The sequence below is a fragment of the Saccopteryx bilineata genome, chromosome 2, assembly GCF_036850765.1.
Source record: "Saccopteryx bilineata isolate mSacBil1 chromosome 2, mSacBil1_pri_phased_curated, whole genome shotgun sequence".
NCBI lineage: Eukaryota > Metazoa > Chordata > Mammalia > Chiroptera > Emballonuridae > Saccopteryx > Saccopteryx bilineata.
The window spans coordinates 25,623,918-25,639,277 of NC_089491.1; the positions used below are offsets into that span (position 1 = coordinate 25,623,918).

At 43.8% G+C, this 15,360-nt stretch overlaps 1 protein-coding gene across 1 annotated transcript in view; it reads left to right on the forward strand.

The window, feature by feature from the left end:
• The window catches only part of ELP1 (elongator acetyltransferase complex subunit 1), a 75,025-nt gene that overhangs the window by 31,711 nt on the left and 27,954 nt on the right, over positions 1 to 15,360 (forward strand). The window contains exons 13-24 of the mRNA XM_066256580.1: positions 2,737 to 2,836; positions 4,797 to 4,979; positions 9,059 to 9,165; positions 9,476 to 9,579; positions 10,747 to 10,800; positions 10,890 to 10,995; positions 11,731 to 11,846; positions 12,215 to 12,288; positions 13,365 to 13,443; positions 13,536 to 13,615; positions 14,806 to 14,943; positions 15,037 to 15,122. Of these exons, the coding sequence (XP_066112677.1) occupies positions 2,737 to 2,836; positions 4,797 to 4,979; positions 9,059 to 9,165; positions 9,476 to 9,579; positions 10,747 to 10,800; positions 10,890 to 10,995; positions 11,731 to 11,846; positions 12,215 to 12,288; positions 13,365 to 13,443; positions 13,536 to 13,615; positions 14,806 to 14,943; positions 15,037 to 15,122 (1,227 nt within the window). The remainder of the gene's footprint in view (positions 1 to 2,736; positions 2,837 to 4,796; positions 4,980 to 9,058; positions 9,166 to 9,475; positions 9,580 to 10,746; positions 10,801 to 10,889; positions 10,996 to 11,730; positions 11,847 to 12,214; positions 12,289 to 13,364; positions 13,444 to 13,535; positions 13,616 to 14,805; positions 14,944 to 15,036; positions 15,123 to 15,360) is intronic.

Consider the following 15,360-nt stretch of genomic DNA (forward strand, 5'->3'; position numbering starts at 1 on the left):
GAGGGATAGACAGGGACAGACAGACAGGAACTGAGAGATGAGAAGCATCAATCATTAGTTTTTCGTTGTGCGTTGTGACACCTTAGCTGTTCATTGATTGCTTTCTCATATGTGCCTTGACTGCGGGCCTTCAGCAGACCGAGTAACCCATTGCTCGAGCCAGAGACCCTGGTCCAAGCTGGTGAGCTGTGCTCAAACCAGATGAGCCCGCGCTCAAGCTGGCGACCTCAGGGTCTCGAACCTGGGTCCTCTGCATCCCAGTCTGATGCTCTATCCACTGCGCCACCGCCTGGTCAGGCTGCAAATAACTTTTGAGTTCTCAAAAAAACCAAGACAGCTGCTAGGGAGAGAATAATCAAAATTAACTGATTTATATTGGAATTCCCTGATTGCTCATATGCTTTTCTGTTAAATCAGCAGCCTACTATTGTAGTGATACTGCAGCAGTCCCCATTGTGTTCAGTGTCATTGCATTTTAATGTTGATGAGATACCTTAGGACCTTAGCTCTTGTTTATATCAATTAGTCTGTGATAAAATGGGTTTTGTTATATGTCATTTTGTTTAAAGTCAGAGAACCATTGATGGCGTTAAGTGAGGACTTACTGTACGTGGGTATTTCTCCAGCTGCGCTGATTTTAGTCTCACTCTATAAATGCTGTAATAATCCTCCTTAAACTTCTTATTGCTTTTTTTTTTTTAACAAGTCATGAAAAGACTTTATTAAGAAGGCTTTGGAATAAAAAAAATAAACTCTTGGTTCAATTTTCCAAACCCTTAGTCTTAATCACTTTACAAAATAATTGTAATGTGTTCATTGTTGAGGCAAATCAGAAAAAGCAAAAATTAACCACTTTTCAAGGTAGATTTTTTATGCACCAGTAATATCAAAACTAAAGAAATAATTGTCTTTTTACTTGACCACCATTTGGCGTCTGACTGCTAGTTTTGTGAGAGGAGAACGAGTCCGTCGCAGGGGAAGCTGCGTGCTCGCTGTAGGGTGCTCATGAGTTTCCGCATTGTCTACAGCGCACAGAATATTTGCCTTACATTCACGTATGGTGTACAGTCCTGCGGTTTTAGTATATTCACAGAGTTTTGCAGCCATCACCAGAGTCAGTATAGTTGACTGTATTGTATACCCTACATTCATTGTGTGATACTTACAGCTCCCTGTAATCAGATAGGGCGGGTTGAGAACTCCGCTTTTGGAAGACTTGTCAGGTGTCAGCACGTGGAGTAGGCCATGGTGTGGGCGCCCGGGGTAGGCATACCGTGGGGCTGTTGCATGTGTAGGTAGGGGCTGGTGAGAGCTTGAGCCAGGGTAGTGTCTGTAGAAATGGAAAGAAGAGAAAGATCACATAAATAAATGCAGGAGTCAAAAGCCTTTGGGAAGTTAAGGCATGTAGTGTAGAGTGTTTGAGTGTGAAAGAGTCTGGCAAAAGGTCGTGAGCCTAGAATTATTAGAGCCTAGAATTTAGAGATGAGCCTCTCAAACATGGAGCAGTGTCAGCCAGTGGCCCTGGCGCGGCGAGCTCACGTGGAGTTGAAGTTGTTGCATGGCAGCACTGGGCACCTGCTTCGCGAGCATCGTAGGAGGGCAGGTGAGTGAGAGATTCGGGAGTGCTCGTATACAGACAGCGACGGCAGCCTCCAGGTTGTGCAGGAGTCAGGTGGCTGTTGAGGAATAGTGCATTTTATTGGGAGCAAAAGGAATGAGAAGGGGAAAGATTGGAAGTTGAGGACAAAGTCAGGATATTTCATTTGAGGTCTCAGAGTGGACAAGTCAGGATACGGAGAAGGGCTCAGAGCCTAAGCTGAAGGGAAAGAGCCCTGTGACAGACAGACAACTTGGAGGTGAGTCAGGTGGAGACAAAGTAGATGCCACAATTTTCAAACGTGACATTTGATACTGCTTTTTTTCCTCCATGTTTATTGATTGTCTGGTATATGCCAGGTTTATTCTAGTCCATGCCTTGGTGGAGTATATCTTCTAGTTGGGGAGAAAGATTGTAAATAAAAGTTATAATTGATCAAGGGGCAAATGCTGTGGGAACAAATAAGCAAGGGCTAGGCCTAGGGAGAGCAGGGGATAAGGGCGGCGGGGGAAGGTGGCTTTGTGTGTAGGGTGATCTGGAAGCCTCTCTGTGAAGGTGACATTGAAGGAGAGACCTGGTGGGAATTGCAGAGGGGGCTATGCAGACCCGTGGGGTAAGAACGTTCCAGAGAGAGGACAGAGCCACGTCTAAGGTGCTCGTTGTGTGCAGGAAACAGCCAGGAGTCCGAGTGGCTGCAGCAGAGCAGGGGAGGGGAGGGTGGTGGGCGGGGTCACAGAGGGGACAGGAAACTTACTGTATGAGACGGGAAGCCACAGGAGGGTTCGGAGCAGAAGTGTGCTGTTCTGACTCAGTGTTTTAAAGGATTGTATTGGCTGCTGTGAGGTGAATAAACTGATCAGGAATGGAAAGAGAATGTCTTGTAACCAAGGATGCGAGGTTGGTGAGAGGTGGTGGTGGGGTTGTGACCAATGTAGTGTGACGGGAAAATGGTTTTTGGTTAAACCTGAAAGGTAGGTAAGGCAGAGATTTAAGAAAGAGATTGAGATGTGATTATTTTCTAGATTGCTTTATTTGTAAAGCAGTGTGACCCCTAGAATCCATTAAGTGCAGGGCAGGAGCCCATAACCTCAGTATCGGGGGAAATGTTTGTAGTTTACTGTGACCGCTTTGTTTTCCAGGTGACAGTCCAAGTGTGGATCCCACGGTGAAACTGGGAGCTGTGGGCGGAAATGGGTTTAAAGTTCCCATTAGGACACCTCATCTGGAAAAGAGATACGAGTAAGCAGTTCTTAATTATCTGGGACCTCTGGGAGCGGAAGGAGCCAGCATTCACCTCTGACTCTACCCACCGTTCTCCTGTGCCTTAGCTGAGTGGAACAAGTACATACAACAGGCGGGGGCTGGTGTTTCAGCCTCGTCGGGCGGCCGCTTACCTGTGATGGGACTGTCAGGTGTGGAGGCAGGAGAACACAAGTAGTAGCCCAGCCTACAGCCCTTTCCTCTCAACAGTGTTGGTTCTCCCCGGAAAAGCGCATGGGGAGGGTGGAGGTGAAGACGGCAGGCCAGTTTCCCTCGCTTACCTAAGTGAGGATGCCCAGCTGTTACCATATGGCTGGCTGTACACAGCCTCTGCCTTTGCCTCATCCCACACCAAGCCCCTGTGCTTGTTGTGAGGGCCGCAGGTTGGAAATCGGAATGAGCTCGCCCATGGAAATAATAGTATAAATTTTGGGGGATAATCGAATACCTCAGGTACACTACAGGTATTATGAAATGACCCAAAAGCCACATTGTTAATTCTACGCCATTTCTGTGATAATCTGGGATTTGAGTTTATTCTATTTGATGAGCCATGTTCTTAATTACTGTACTATTCTGCCTCCCAGGAGCATTTATTTCTGAATTAATAGGAATAATAAACTGACTGGAACAAACAATTGAACATTTCTTAAATACATGTAATATATTTCATAAATGTATAATGTATCTAACCTGTGTATGATTTGGGGGCTGCCTATTTATACCTAGTAATTTTCAAAGAACATTGACGTGGATTTTTTTTCATAGACTTGAAACCACTTGAGGACAGAAAGTATAAAGCAATTTAGAATATAGTTTCATCTTTTAGAAGTGGAGAGGATAGCTTCACGTGATTGAGAAGAGTTCGGGAAGGACATGAATAGTTGTCTTGGTCCTAGAAGAAGGGCTGGGTTAGGACTGGCAGAGAAGGGTTGGGAACGTGGGTGTGGCGGGCAGCGTGTCGGTGAGAACCCGGTGGGGCCCCGGCGTGGGGCTGAATGCAGTGGAGAGACTGAGTCCTGGCAGAGCTGCTTGAGGAGGAAAGTCAGGCCCATGGCCCAGCTCCTTCAGTGCCCGAGCATTTGCTGCTTGAGCTCAAGGCAGGCAGTCGCCATGATGAGTTCCCGTGTGAGGGGGCAAGTACTCTCTGGTGCACGGGTGCTCCAGGAGGAAGGTGTTAGAGGTAGGAAACTCTCTCGGACTCTTACTCATTTTGATGTGGGGCGCTAGAAAAGGGCCTATCCTATTGAGATCCAAATACCTGCTGCAGTTTGCTTTAAATGCTGGTAAGCGGGGACAGTAGAAAACTCAGGTTTGTTAGTGTAGAGTCAACCAGGGCCAGGTAATTTTCTTGCGTGGTCAGTTTCATGAAATGTTCTCTTTAAAGATCTCAGAGTGTAAGAAACAACATTAGCTTGACCAGGTGGTGGCGCAGTGGATAGAGCATCGGCCTGGATGCGGAGGACCCAGGTTCGAGGCCCTGAAGCTGCCGGCTTGAGGATGGGCTCATCCAGTTTGAGCAAAGCTCACCAGCTTGAGACCAAGGTTGCTGGCTTGAGTAAGGGGTCACTCGCTCTGCTGCAGTCCCCTAGGCAAGGAACATGTGAGAAAGCAATCAATGAACAATTAAGATGCCACAATGAAGAATTGATTCTTCTCATCTTTCTCCCTTCCTGTCTGTCCCTATCTGTCCCTCTCTCTCTCTGTTACAAACATGCACACACAAAAGAAACAATATTAAATAAGTAGAAAACACAGTTTAGAGCCAGGCAAGCATTAGTTTTGGATTTTTTAGTATTTGACATTACTTCAGGTTTGTTCCTCAGTCTAAATAATTAGGTGTTGACTAAATGTAGGGTGGTTTATTCTTCACTCAGGAAAATCTCAGTGGTATTAAAGTTTTATTCACATCTTGGATATTCTTCAATATTTAAAACAGAATTCAATTTGAGAATAGTGAAGACCAAGAAGTGAATCCACTGAAGCTTGTCTTTCTTACCTGGATCCAAGAAGACGTCTTCCTGGCCGTTAGCCACAGTCCGTCCAGCCCGCAGTCTGTTGTTCACCGTCTGACTGCGGCCTCCTCCGGGACGGACGACGAGCACGGACAGCTCACTGTTAGGTATGACAGCACTTCCTGTGTTCGTGTGTTTGCAGGTGGAGTGATGCTTTGTCCTCGTGAGCATAGGAATTTTTTGGGCTTCTAATGATAGACACACTTAGCCAGAGGTTAAGGCTAGTTTTGAGTCATGTCAAAATACATGCTAAGCCTGGCCTGTGGTGGCACAGTGGGTGAAGCATCAACCTGTAATGCTGAGGACGCCAGTTCGAACCCCTGGGCTGGCCTGGTCAAGGCACTGACAATAAGCAATCAATGAATAACTAAAGTGAAGCAACTATAAATTGATACTTCTTGCTCCAACCCCCACCCTCTGTAAAGTCAGTAAATAAAATATTTTTTTAATGTTTATTTTACTGATTTTAGAGAGAGAGGAAGGAGAGAGAAAGACGGGAACATCGATTTATTCTTGTATGTGCCCCGACTGGGTATCAAACTGGCAATCTCTGCGCTTTGGGACAACGCTCTAACCATCCGAGTTGTCTGGCCAGGGCATAAGTAAAAACACTTTTAAAATACAGGCTAAAAATGTATCAAAAAGTGAAAAATAAGACAAATACCAGTAGATGAGGCAAACCATTTTAAGACGTACTAAAAGTTTTATTTGAGCATATACTTATATTCCAGCAGGGCAGTAGCGAGCCCAAGAATCAGCTGCTCTAATTACCTTTGTTAGTTAGTAAAGTCAGTTATGAGAGTCCTGGCTGATAGCTCAACTGGTTAGAGCCGTGGCTGGCAAACTGCGGCTCGTGAGTCACATGTGGCTCTTTGGCCCCTTGAGTGTGGCTCTTCCACAGAATACCATGTGTGGGCACTACCTCGATAAGGAATGTACCTACCTATATAGCTTAAGTTTAAAATATTTGGCTCTCAAAAGAAATCTCAATCCTTGTACTGTTGATATTTGGCTTTGTTGACTAATGAGTTTGCCGACCACTGGGTTACAGCATCGTCCCGAACTGTAGAGGTTGCTGGTTTGATCCCTGGTCAGGCCACATACAGGAGCAGATTGATGTTCCTGTCCCTCTCTTTCTCTCTCTCACTGAAATCAGTAAATTAAAAAAAAAAAATTTTTTATCAGTTATAAGATCTGTTTATATGTGTTTCATTTTTTTATTTATTTTTATTTTTTTATTTTTTCCAAAGTTGGAAACGGGGAGGCAGTCAGACAGACTCCCGCATGCGCCCGACTGGGATCCACCCAGCATGCCCACCAGGGGGTGATGCTCTGCCCATCTTGGGGCGTCACTCTGCCGCAATCAGAGCCATTCTAGCGCCTGAGGCAGAGGCCACAGAGCCATCTTCAGCGCCCAGGCAAACTTTGCTCCAATGGAGCCTTGGCTGCGGGAGGGGAAGAGAGAGACAGAGAGGAAGGAGAGGGAGAGGGGTGGAGAAGCAGATGGGCACTTCTCCTGTGTGCCCTGGCCGGGAATCGAACCCGGGTCTCCCACACGCCAGGTTGACGCTCTACCACTGAGCCAACTGGCCGGGGCCATGTGTTTCATTTTGATGTCAGGCCTCCTCCTTTTCTTCACATTTTGTTTGATACTTGACTACATTTGCTACCGGAAAGTCTATTTTTCTTCTTTTTTATCTTTTTGTTTTCTTTGTTTTTTATTTTTATTTATTTATTTATTTACTTATTTATTTATTTTGGTATTTTTCTGAAGTGAGAAGCAGGGAGGCAGAGAGACAGACTCCCTGCATGTGCCTGGCTGGGATCCAGTTGGCATGCCCACCAGGGGGCGATGCTCTGCCCATCTGGAGCGTTGCTCTGTTGCAACCAGAGCCATTTTAGCGCCTGAGGCAGAGACCATGGAGCCATTCTTAGTGCTTAGGCCAGCTTTGCTCCAATGGAGCCTTGGCTGTGAGAAGAGAGAGAGAAAGAAACGAGGGGGAAGGATGGAAAAGCAGATGGGTGTTCCTCCTGTGTGCCCTGGCTGGGAATTGGACCTGGAACTTCCACAAGCCAGGCTGACCAGCCAGAGCCCTATCGTTTTATTTTCTAATTGTATAGTTTCATTAAGGTATAATCAATACAATAAACTGCACAAGTTATATGTGTACAATTTGATAACTATTGACATCTATACATCAGTGAAGCCATACAGTCAGGAAATAGAACGTAGGCTTTCCCCACAGACATTTTTTATGCCCCTTGGTAACAGATTCCTCCATGCCCACCACATCCCCAGACAACCAGAAATCTGCTTTCTGTCATTGTCGATTGCATTTGATAGAATTCCTCTGTTTTTCTTTGCTAAAATTCCACTGTTCCCTGGCCGAGAGTTTCATTTCGATTCCTGACTGCATCTTTGTTATGTAACAGGCTTTAGCTAATGACTGCTGCTTTCTGCACTGTGAGCCGTGTTGTGCAGTCGGTAGTGCTGTCCCGGCAGCTTTGTGATGGGCTCCGGTTTCCAGTGACAAAACGTGGCCCCTTAAGCGTATGCTGACATTACTCTCCAGCAGTTACGAACTTCTCTAATCTTTGACTCGTAATGCTTTTATATTTTTAAAAAGCTTTTTGTGAATATGCCTGAATGCAGAAAATGTTGTGGCTACATGTAGCACTTAAACATAACCAGGGATTTATTTTTGAAAAGCAGAGCAGTTTTCATTAGAAATGCCTAAATTATGCAAGTTTCTACTTTTCAAAATTTAGAATTCTTTATAGAAGAAAAGGCTAGATGTAGTCATCTCATTTACTGTAAAGGGAACGAGAAGTTATTTAAAATATGTTTCTGTTTCTCTGAGTTTTGTTTCTCAAGAAAGACTGTTTTGTCCATATATGTAGAATGTTAACATCTTTGAGGAATATAAAGTCCCTCAATTAGTTTATAGCTCTTAATAGCTTACACTTACTACAGCAAGTACTTTTTTAAAGGTACTCTTCTTAGTGTTTTACCTATATTAATTCACTTAGTTCTCACAATACCCCTCAGACTTTGTACTGCTAGCATTCTATAACTGAGACAGCTAAGACACACAGCACTTAAGTAACTTGCCTGAGACCACACAGGTGAAACCAGGGTCCAATTCCAGCAAGCCTAGTTCCAGAGTTGTCCCCTTACAGATTATTTATCCTCACAAAATTTGGAACATTTTGGGTATATTTTTCCCCTTTATTTCTAAATGAGAGAAGGGGAGACAGACTCCTACATGTGCTCTGACTGGGATCCACCCAGTAACCCTGTCTTGGGCTAATGCTTGAATATCAATCTATTTTTAGCACCTGAGGCTGAGATGCTCGAACCATCATCCAAGCTATCCTCAGCACCCAGGGCTGTCCTCGAGCCAATTGAGCCACTGGTTGTGGAAGGGGAAGAGGGAGAGAAGGGGGAGAGGGAAAGAAGCAGATGCCCACTTCTCCTGTGTGCCCTGACCAGCAATTGAACCTAGGATGTCCATACGTTGGGCCTATGCTCTATCCACTGAACCACTGGCCAGTGCTTTTGAGTATTTTGTAGATTGGTTAAAAACTCTTTGAATAGATGTAGCATCGTTACCATTTGATTTTATCGCTACCTCTTCCACTTTCTTTAATACACATCTAGTCTCTGTTCACTGACTCAGAAGCAAATATGATATAATGGCAATAGCAGATTCCCCTCTTCCGGTTAATGAAGACCCACAAATTTCTATGAATGAATATGATAGTGATTAAGAGAGTGCTGTATTTTCCTACAGATACACTGCTTTATTAATGCAGTTTATATTTTAAGAAGACAGATAATATTGGCACCAGGCATGTCTAATGAAGGTGATAAATTGTAATAAGTTGCAATAAATTACAATGAGTGCTGCCAGAATAGGAGTGATGACTTCCCCATGTAGACACCTAGCTCATCTGTGTCGTGGAAAACAGTGTGATGTGACAGGTGACTGCTTTGTCTGGGCCTGCGGCACAGTGGTTCATCACTGTGTGTGTGTGTGTTGTGTGTGTTGTGTTGAAAAAAGCAGAGCAGCACCAAAAGAAAATTGCTTGTTTCTTTTCCTATTTGCAAAGTCAGTGAAATGTGACTACTTTTGAGAAAAACTGTCTGCTCACATTCCCCTCCTCCCTTTTTTTGTTTTGCCAGCTCCTCTGTGACAGTGGATGGGGTGATAATCGGCCTGTGTTGCAGTTCCAAGACCAAATCAGTAGCATTGCAGCTGGCAGGTGGCCAGATACTTAAGTACCTTTGGGGTGAGTACCAGAATGTTAGGAACCCATGGACTTATGTGGATGTTTAATTCTTGAAACGTGACTTGTATCTTGTCTGCTGCATTGTTAGATCTTCTAACTCCTCTGGAAACCCTAGGCTATCGCATGGAATTGGCAGGTGTTTTCTGCCTCTGTTTTCTCTTGTCATGAACTGGAGCACCCTAATAATGAGTTTCCAGAATACATTTGGAAATAATCCAAATTGCATGTTAAGTGTTTTAGCAAGTAATAATGTGAGTTTTTTAAAAAGAGCCAGTCAGCTCTTTGTAAACTTCGTCTGCCCATCCTGCAGAGTCACCCTCTCTGGTAGTTGAACCCTGGAAGAACCCGGGTGGGTTGCCTGTTCGATTTCCTCATCCGTGCACACAGACCGAATTGGCCGTGATTGGAGGGGAGGTAAGTGAACACAGGGCGGAACAGTTCACTGCTTAAAGCAGTGACCCAGGATCTGATAGCGTTGGGTAGAGCGAGTGTGGGCTTTGGAGGTGGATCTCTTACTAAATCTTAAGGTAACAATGAGAAGTTATCAATTATTCTGAGCCTCAGCTTCTTCATCTATGAAATGGGATTAAGAGGTTGCCTGGCATGCAATGTACTTCTCTCCTTTCTTGGAGGTATAAATTTTAAAATAGAAGAATGTAGTTAACAGACTTTTAGCCCCAGTTGTACAGAACAAAGTTAAATATCTTTTAGGGGCAGCAAAAATATAATCTTGGAAGTAGTATTCAGTGGGTTGTATTCAACAAATATTAAAATGCCTGTAATTGTGGTGGGTGATAGGATACAATTGTTATAAAACAAAACAGCTGTTTAATCCCTTGTTCCTCTGGACTTCGTAATCTGTCAGCAGATGATCTGACTGTCCCCTCCGATGGGAGGAGGCAGATGAGCTGGCTGTGATGGGGGAAAGTGGGCGGGGTGAGGGGCTCACTGGAGGATGGCAGCTGTGAGCATGGGGAGACCTACTCTGGGGGAAAGCTCTGTCCTGGGGTGCTGTCTGTGCGGAGAGGTGGAGGAAGAGAGCTCGATCCCTGAGGAGGAGAACGTGTTCAGGGAGAAGGCTGTACACACCTTGAACTTGAAGAGAGCTCAGCTTATTCAAGGAACTGAATGGAAGCAGTCTGGCTGGAGCTTAGTGAAAGGCCGTAGGATGGAATGTGGGGTTTATTTTTTTATTTAACAAAGGAAAACTATTCATAATTTTTTATCAGTAATGTGATTTGCTTCATGGTTGGAAAGGTTTTTCTGGCTTCCCAGTGGAGAGTAGATTGGAAAAGAATGAGAGTGGAAGTGACTGTTGGAGTGGAGCCAGCGAGGGCAGAAAGGTGACGTATTTGAAATATACGTTGGAGACAGAAGTGACAGGGCTTGCTGATGGGTTGGGTGGCATCGTACTCCACCTGTCACTGGACCAATCACTCCCTACATATCTATATATTCAGTCCCGAATACACATGTGAAATTATAGGCCAGTAGAACTGTGTAATAGGTTCTACTGTTAAAAAGTTAAGTTGAACTAGTTTGGTTAGAATTGTTTGTAATTTCAGTTTTACCTCTTTGCAGGAATGTGTCCTTGGTCTAACTGACAAGTGTCGCTTTTTCATCAATGACAATGAGGTATAAAGGCTTGATTTGGTGCTGGGTCCTTTTCCATGTTGCTTCCAAGCATAAAACTCATTGTCCCCCTTGCCTCCCTTGCCTCGTAGGTTGCTTCAAACATCACATCATTTGCAGTATACGATGAGTTTCTGTTGTTGACAACGCATTCTCATACCTGCCAGTGTTTTTGCCTGAGGGATGCTTCATTCAAAAGTAAGTTTTCAGTGTGTGAAATAGAAAATAGTCCTTTTTCAAATATCTTTTGTTCTTTGAAGTGTTGTTGACCTTTAAGCTTTTGATCTTGGAGTCCTAGACTGGGGAAAACCATTAGTGTTCAATTAGTCCCAGTCCCAGCATACTATCTCAGTTAAGTCATTCTACACCAGTTAGCAAAGACTTCCTGAGAAGGAAGTCTTCATTAAGCAGAATGTTCTGTTCTAAAGTTAAACACACACCAAACTGGGACTGTGCTTTAACTTCTCCATAACCTTCCTTTTCTCACTGTGGCCATCCTTGTACCACCTGAAGGACTCTATGCCGTAGAGTAATCGGCTCCCTTTTTTCTTCTATAGCAAGGGCAACCCCCGCCCCTCATGTGTGTGCATGTGTGTGTAAGTTCCTTATTCTAAAAATCCCCATTTATTGTCTTTGCTTCTAACCTGGAAATTCACTGGTATGATTATAGTGCTAAGAAACGGAGGGGCTGCCCAGCCTTCCCTGTGTTTTCCGATCAGCTGAGAAGTTGTGTATGTGAATATGCGGGAAAGCTCTGTGAGAGAGGGCACGTTCGAGGGCTGAGACTGTTTACCAGGAAGGGGAATGGTCTTGAGGTTGAGTGGGGAGCAAAGGAGCTCTCTTGTCTTCGGGTAACATGCAGTTTCAGCTGCAGTTAATGGAGAGTGGCTTGTCTGACAGTGATTCTCAAGGCTTAGCCAATGGCGTCTTCAGCATTACAGGCGGGTGTGAGCAGCAGTCGCGTGTCTAACGGGGAAACTCTGCGGAAGGTGGAGAGGGGATCCCGCATTGTCACTGTTGTGCCCCAGGACACGAAGCTGATATTACAGGTGAGCTGATTATTCCGGCTGTGTTTCTGATTGTTGTTGGACAGTCAAGACCAAACAATTATTGCAGATTGTATTTTACGCTCTCTTATTATTTGCAAAAATTTATTCTAAATCTTTCCTTGCTAGGTTCTCTGTTAGCTTTATACAAAGCACTGTTCATACAGGTTCTGCCCAGGAAAGCTAATAGGGAAGCTTTTCTGGAAAGTCACAATAAATATTGAGCACAACTGCTGTCTTCTGCTAAAAGTGTGTTCACTTTATGGTGTTTGTGGTAGTTCACTGTGAAGTTAGATAAAGTTGTGTGTCCTAGGTATTTAAATGTTTTCTATCTAATTAAAACTTTATTGCTTGGATTTATTTATTTTAAGATGCCAAGGGGAAACTTAGAAGTTGTTCATCATCGAGCCCTGGTTTTAGCTCAGGTTCGGAAGTGGTTGGATAAGTAAGTACCATGCATGTGACTGGTTAGCTTGTTACGACTTTTTTTTGTGTGTGACAGAGACAGAGAGAGGGACAGATAGGGACAGGCAGGCAGGAAGGGAGAGAGATGAGAAGCATTAATTCTCCTTGTAGCACCTTAGTTGTTCATTGATTGCTTTCTCATATGTGCCTTGACTGGGGGGGGGCTAAAGCAGACTGAGTGACCCCTTGCTCGAGCCAGCAACTTTGGGCTCAAGCTGGTGAGCCTTGCTCAAACCCCATGAGCCCGCGCTCAAGCCAGCGACCTCGGGGTTTCGAACCTGGGTCCTCCGCGTCCCAGTCCGAAACTATCCACTGCACCACCGCCTGGTCAGACTAGCTTGTTAGGACTTCTGTGTGAAGACAGTAAGTATTTTTTTAAAGGTTTTAAAACTTAAAGTCTGCAAAACCTTCATTACAGATGTCGCCAATCAGATTTGCAGAGGGTTTTTCCCCATACTTTGATTTTAATACCACGTGGCATAGTTGACGTTTCCAGCAGAAAGAATCATGAGGCTCGCCCCATCAGTCAGAGCTTCCTGGCCTGTGGGATCCGAAGGGCTTTATGTGGCCTGTAAACCCAGGGAAATTGTGCAGACCAAACTGTGTATACACCCAGACCAAACTGTGTCTGTATGTTTTAACTGGGCAGAAGGCCCAACCAAGGCTTTCAGATTTACGGGGGGACTATCACCCAAAAATGCCTGCACCACTCTTAGGAAAGAATGATCCATTATTGGAATCTGTGTGTGGGGGAACTTTGTATTATTTTGTTAGAAAAGGAAGTAGACCAAAATTCCTTGATGATTTTCTTTCGTATGTAGTTGAGGATGTAGTCCTTAGCCTGCCATGGTGACTAATGACTACATCATACCTTGTAAGAAGGTAAATGAGTTTGGTATTTGATTTTTCTATTCTGTGATTTCAGAGTGGAAGTCCATTTGTGATTGTTTGGCACTTGGGCTGTAAGCTAATTAGAACTGGTTTGTATAATGAAAATGTGCTGGGTCTTGGGAGCTTAGTGTTTGTGAATGCCTTTTCTACCCATTCTCTTCACAGACTTATGTTTAAAGAAGCATTTGAATGCATGAGAAAACTGAGGATTAATCTCAATCTGATTCATGATCATAATCCTAAAGTAAGCTTCTGCCTCTGCTGTTTACCCCATCTTGTTTTAGATTGGAACACATGTGGCCTGAACTAAATATTTTGTTCCCTTTTTTTGGATAGGTGTTTCTTGAAAATGTGGAGACCTTCATAAAACAGATAGATTCTGTAAATTATATCAATTTGTTTTTCACAGAATTGAAGTAAGTAATTTGAATGTATGATATATATAATTTTCTCTTATAGTTAAGGAAATCAGATAGGTCGGTAGGTTAGGTAGGTAGGTAGGTAGGTAGATGGGAAAAATTTCACTAAAACTCTTAAATGTAATATGTACTGGAATTTATAACTAGTCTGTTTAAAACTAAGACTTTAAAGTATGTAGGTAAGAATTATTATTTGACTATTTTTAGATGGACATGTAAAACTTTTTCTTGCTAGATTAAAATCAAATGGTGTCTTTTTCTGTCTGCATTGATTTTTTTCTCCAACTTTTTAATGAAATATTTTAAACACATAGTAAAGTTGAGAGAATTGTCAGATGAGCATTCTGCACCTAGATTCTAGAATTCATGTTCATTTACTTTATCACTGTTGATCATCTGTCCATTCATCATGCTGTTAGACAAATTTCAAGGGAACTATAGACATCAGTCGCCTTGTCTCTCAGCATTTCACTTTGCATGGCATTATGTAGGAATGTGTCGTTTGTGTAGGGGCCTCCACCAGGACATGTTTATAATGAAATGCACAGATCAGTAAGTGTACCATGCAGTGAGTTTAGACAAATGTATATACTTCCATGCAATTTAAACCCCTACCAAGAGGACTTTCTCTCTCTTTATCTCACAACTTCCCTCCAGCCCCTGCTCAGTCAATCGCTGTCCCCTAGGCAACCACTTTTTTGAGTTTTACACCATAGATCACTTTTGCATGTTCAAGAGCTATATACATGGACTCATATAGTATTCACTTTTCTGTTTAAATAAAGCTTTCCTTTAGTGTGTAGCATCTTGAGATTCATCCACTCTGCATGTATTACAAGTTCTTCTTGTACGCCATTGTGTAAATATGCTACAGTTGTTAGGAAAAAAAAACAAAAACCGTGTGTGTGTGTGTGTGTGTGTGTGTGTACTATAATTGTTTATTCACACCCGGCCTGGACCTAAAACCTTCTATGAGTATTACTGCACATGTCTTTTGTGGACATGTTTTTATTTCTCAGTTGTTTTCTCCATGTTTTTACCTTATATGAGTATTTTCATAATTGAACTGTTTTCCAGGAGCTATTTTTATTTATCATCTCATCAGCACACCTGGGTTTATGTTGGTGTAGTTTGAGAGTGGGGACACATGTTCAGTGAGTGACCTTTTAATGCACACTTGTTCTTAGGGAAGAAGATGTCACCAAGACCATGTACCCTCCACCCATTGCCAGCACTGTCCAACGGCCTGGGGACCCCGCAGGGAGGAAAGTAGACCTTATCTGCGATGCTATGAGAGCGGCCATGGAGAGCATCGACGCTGACAGGTACGTGTGCCGGCATTGGTGGCGTCTGCAAAACAGTGTGCAGTTGTCTGTTCACCCTTCTTATCCTGGGGTGGTCTTCGCTTGTTGCCTCAGGTACTGCCTGTCGATACTCACCTCTCACGTGAAGAAAACAACCCCGGAACTGGACATTGTGCTGCAGAAGGTACACGAGCTCCAAGGTAGAGACCCGTTCCAGAGTGTTTAATGGGCTTGATTGTCACCGTTCAGTGTCCGGGGCATGGCACCGACAGGGCCAGGGCCTCAGCACAGCTGTATTGTATGGCCATTGGGTGCCATATTAAGATCTGTTAGTTTTTTGAGTGCTGCCCTACAAAGCATGTACAAAAGAGTCGAAAGCGTGTAACTGTGAGAAAATCTATTACTTTGTCTTTTTGGTTATGCTGCCTCTGGTATGGG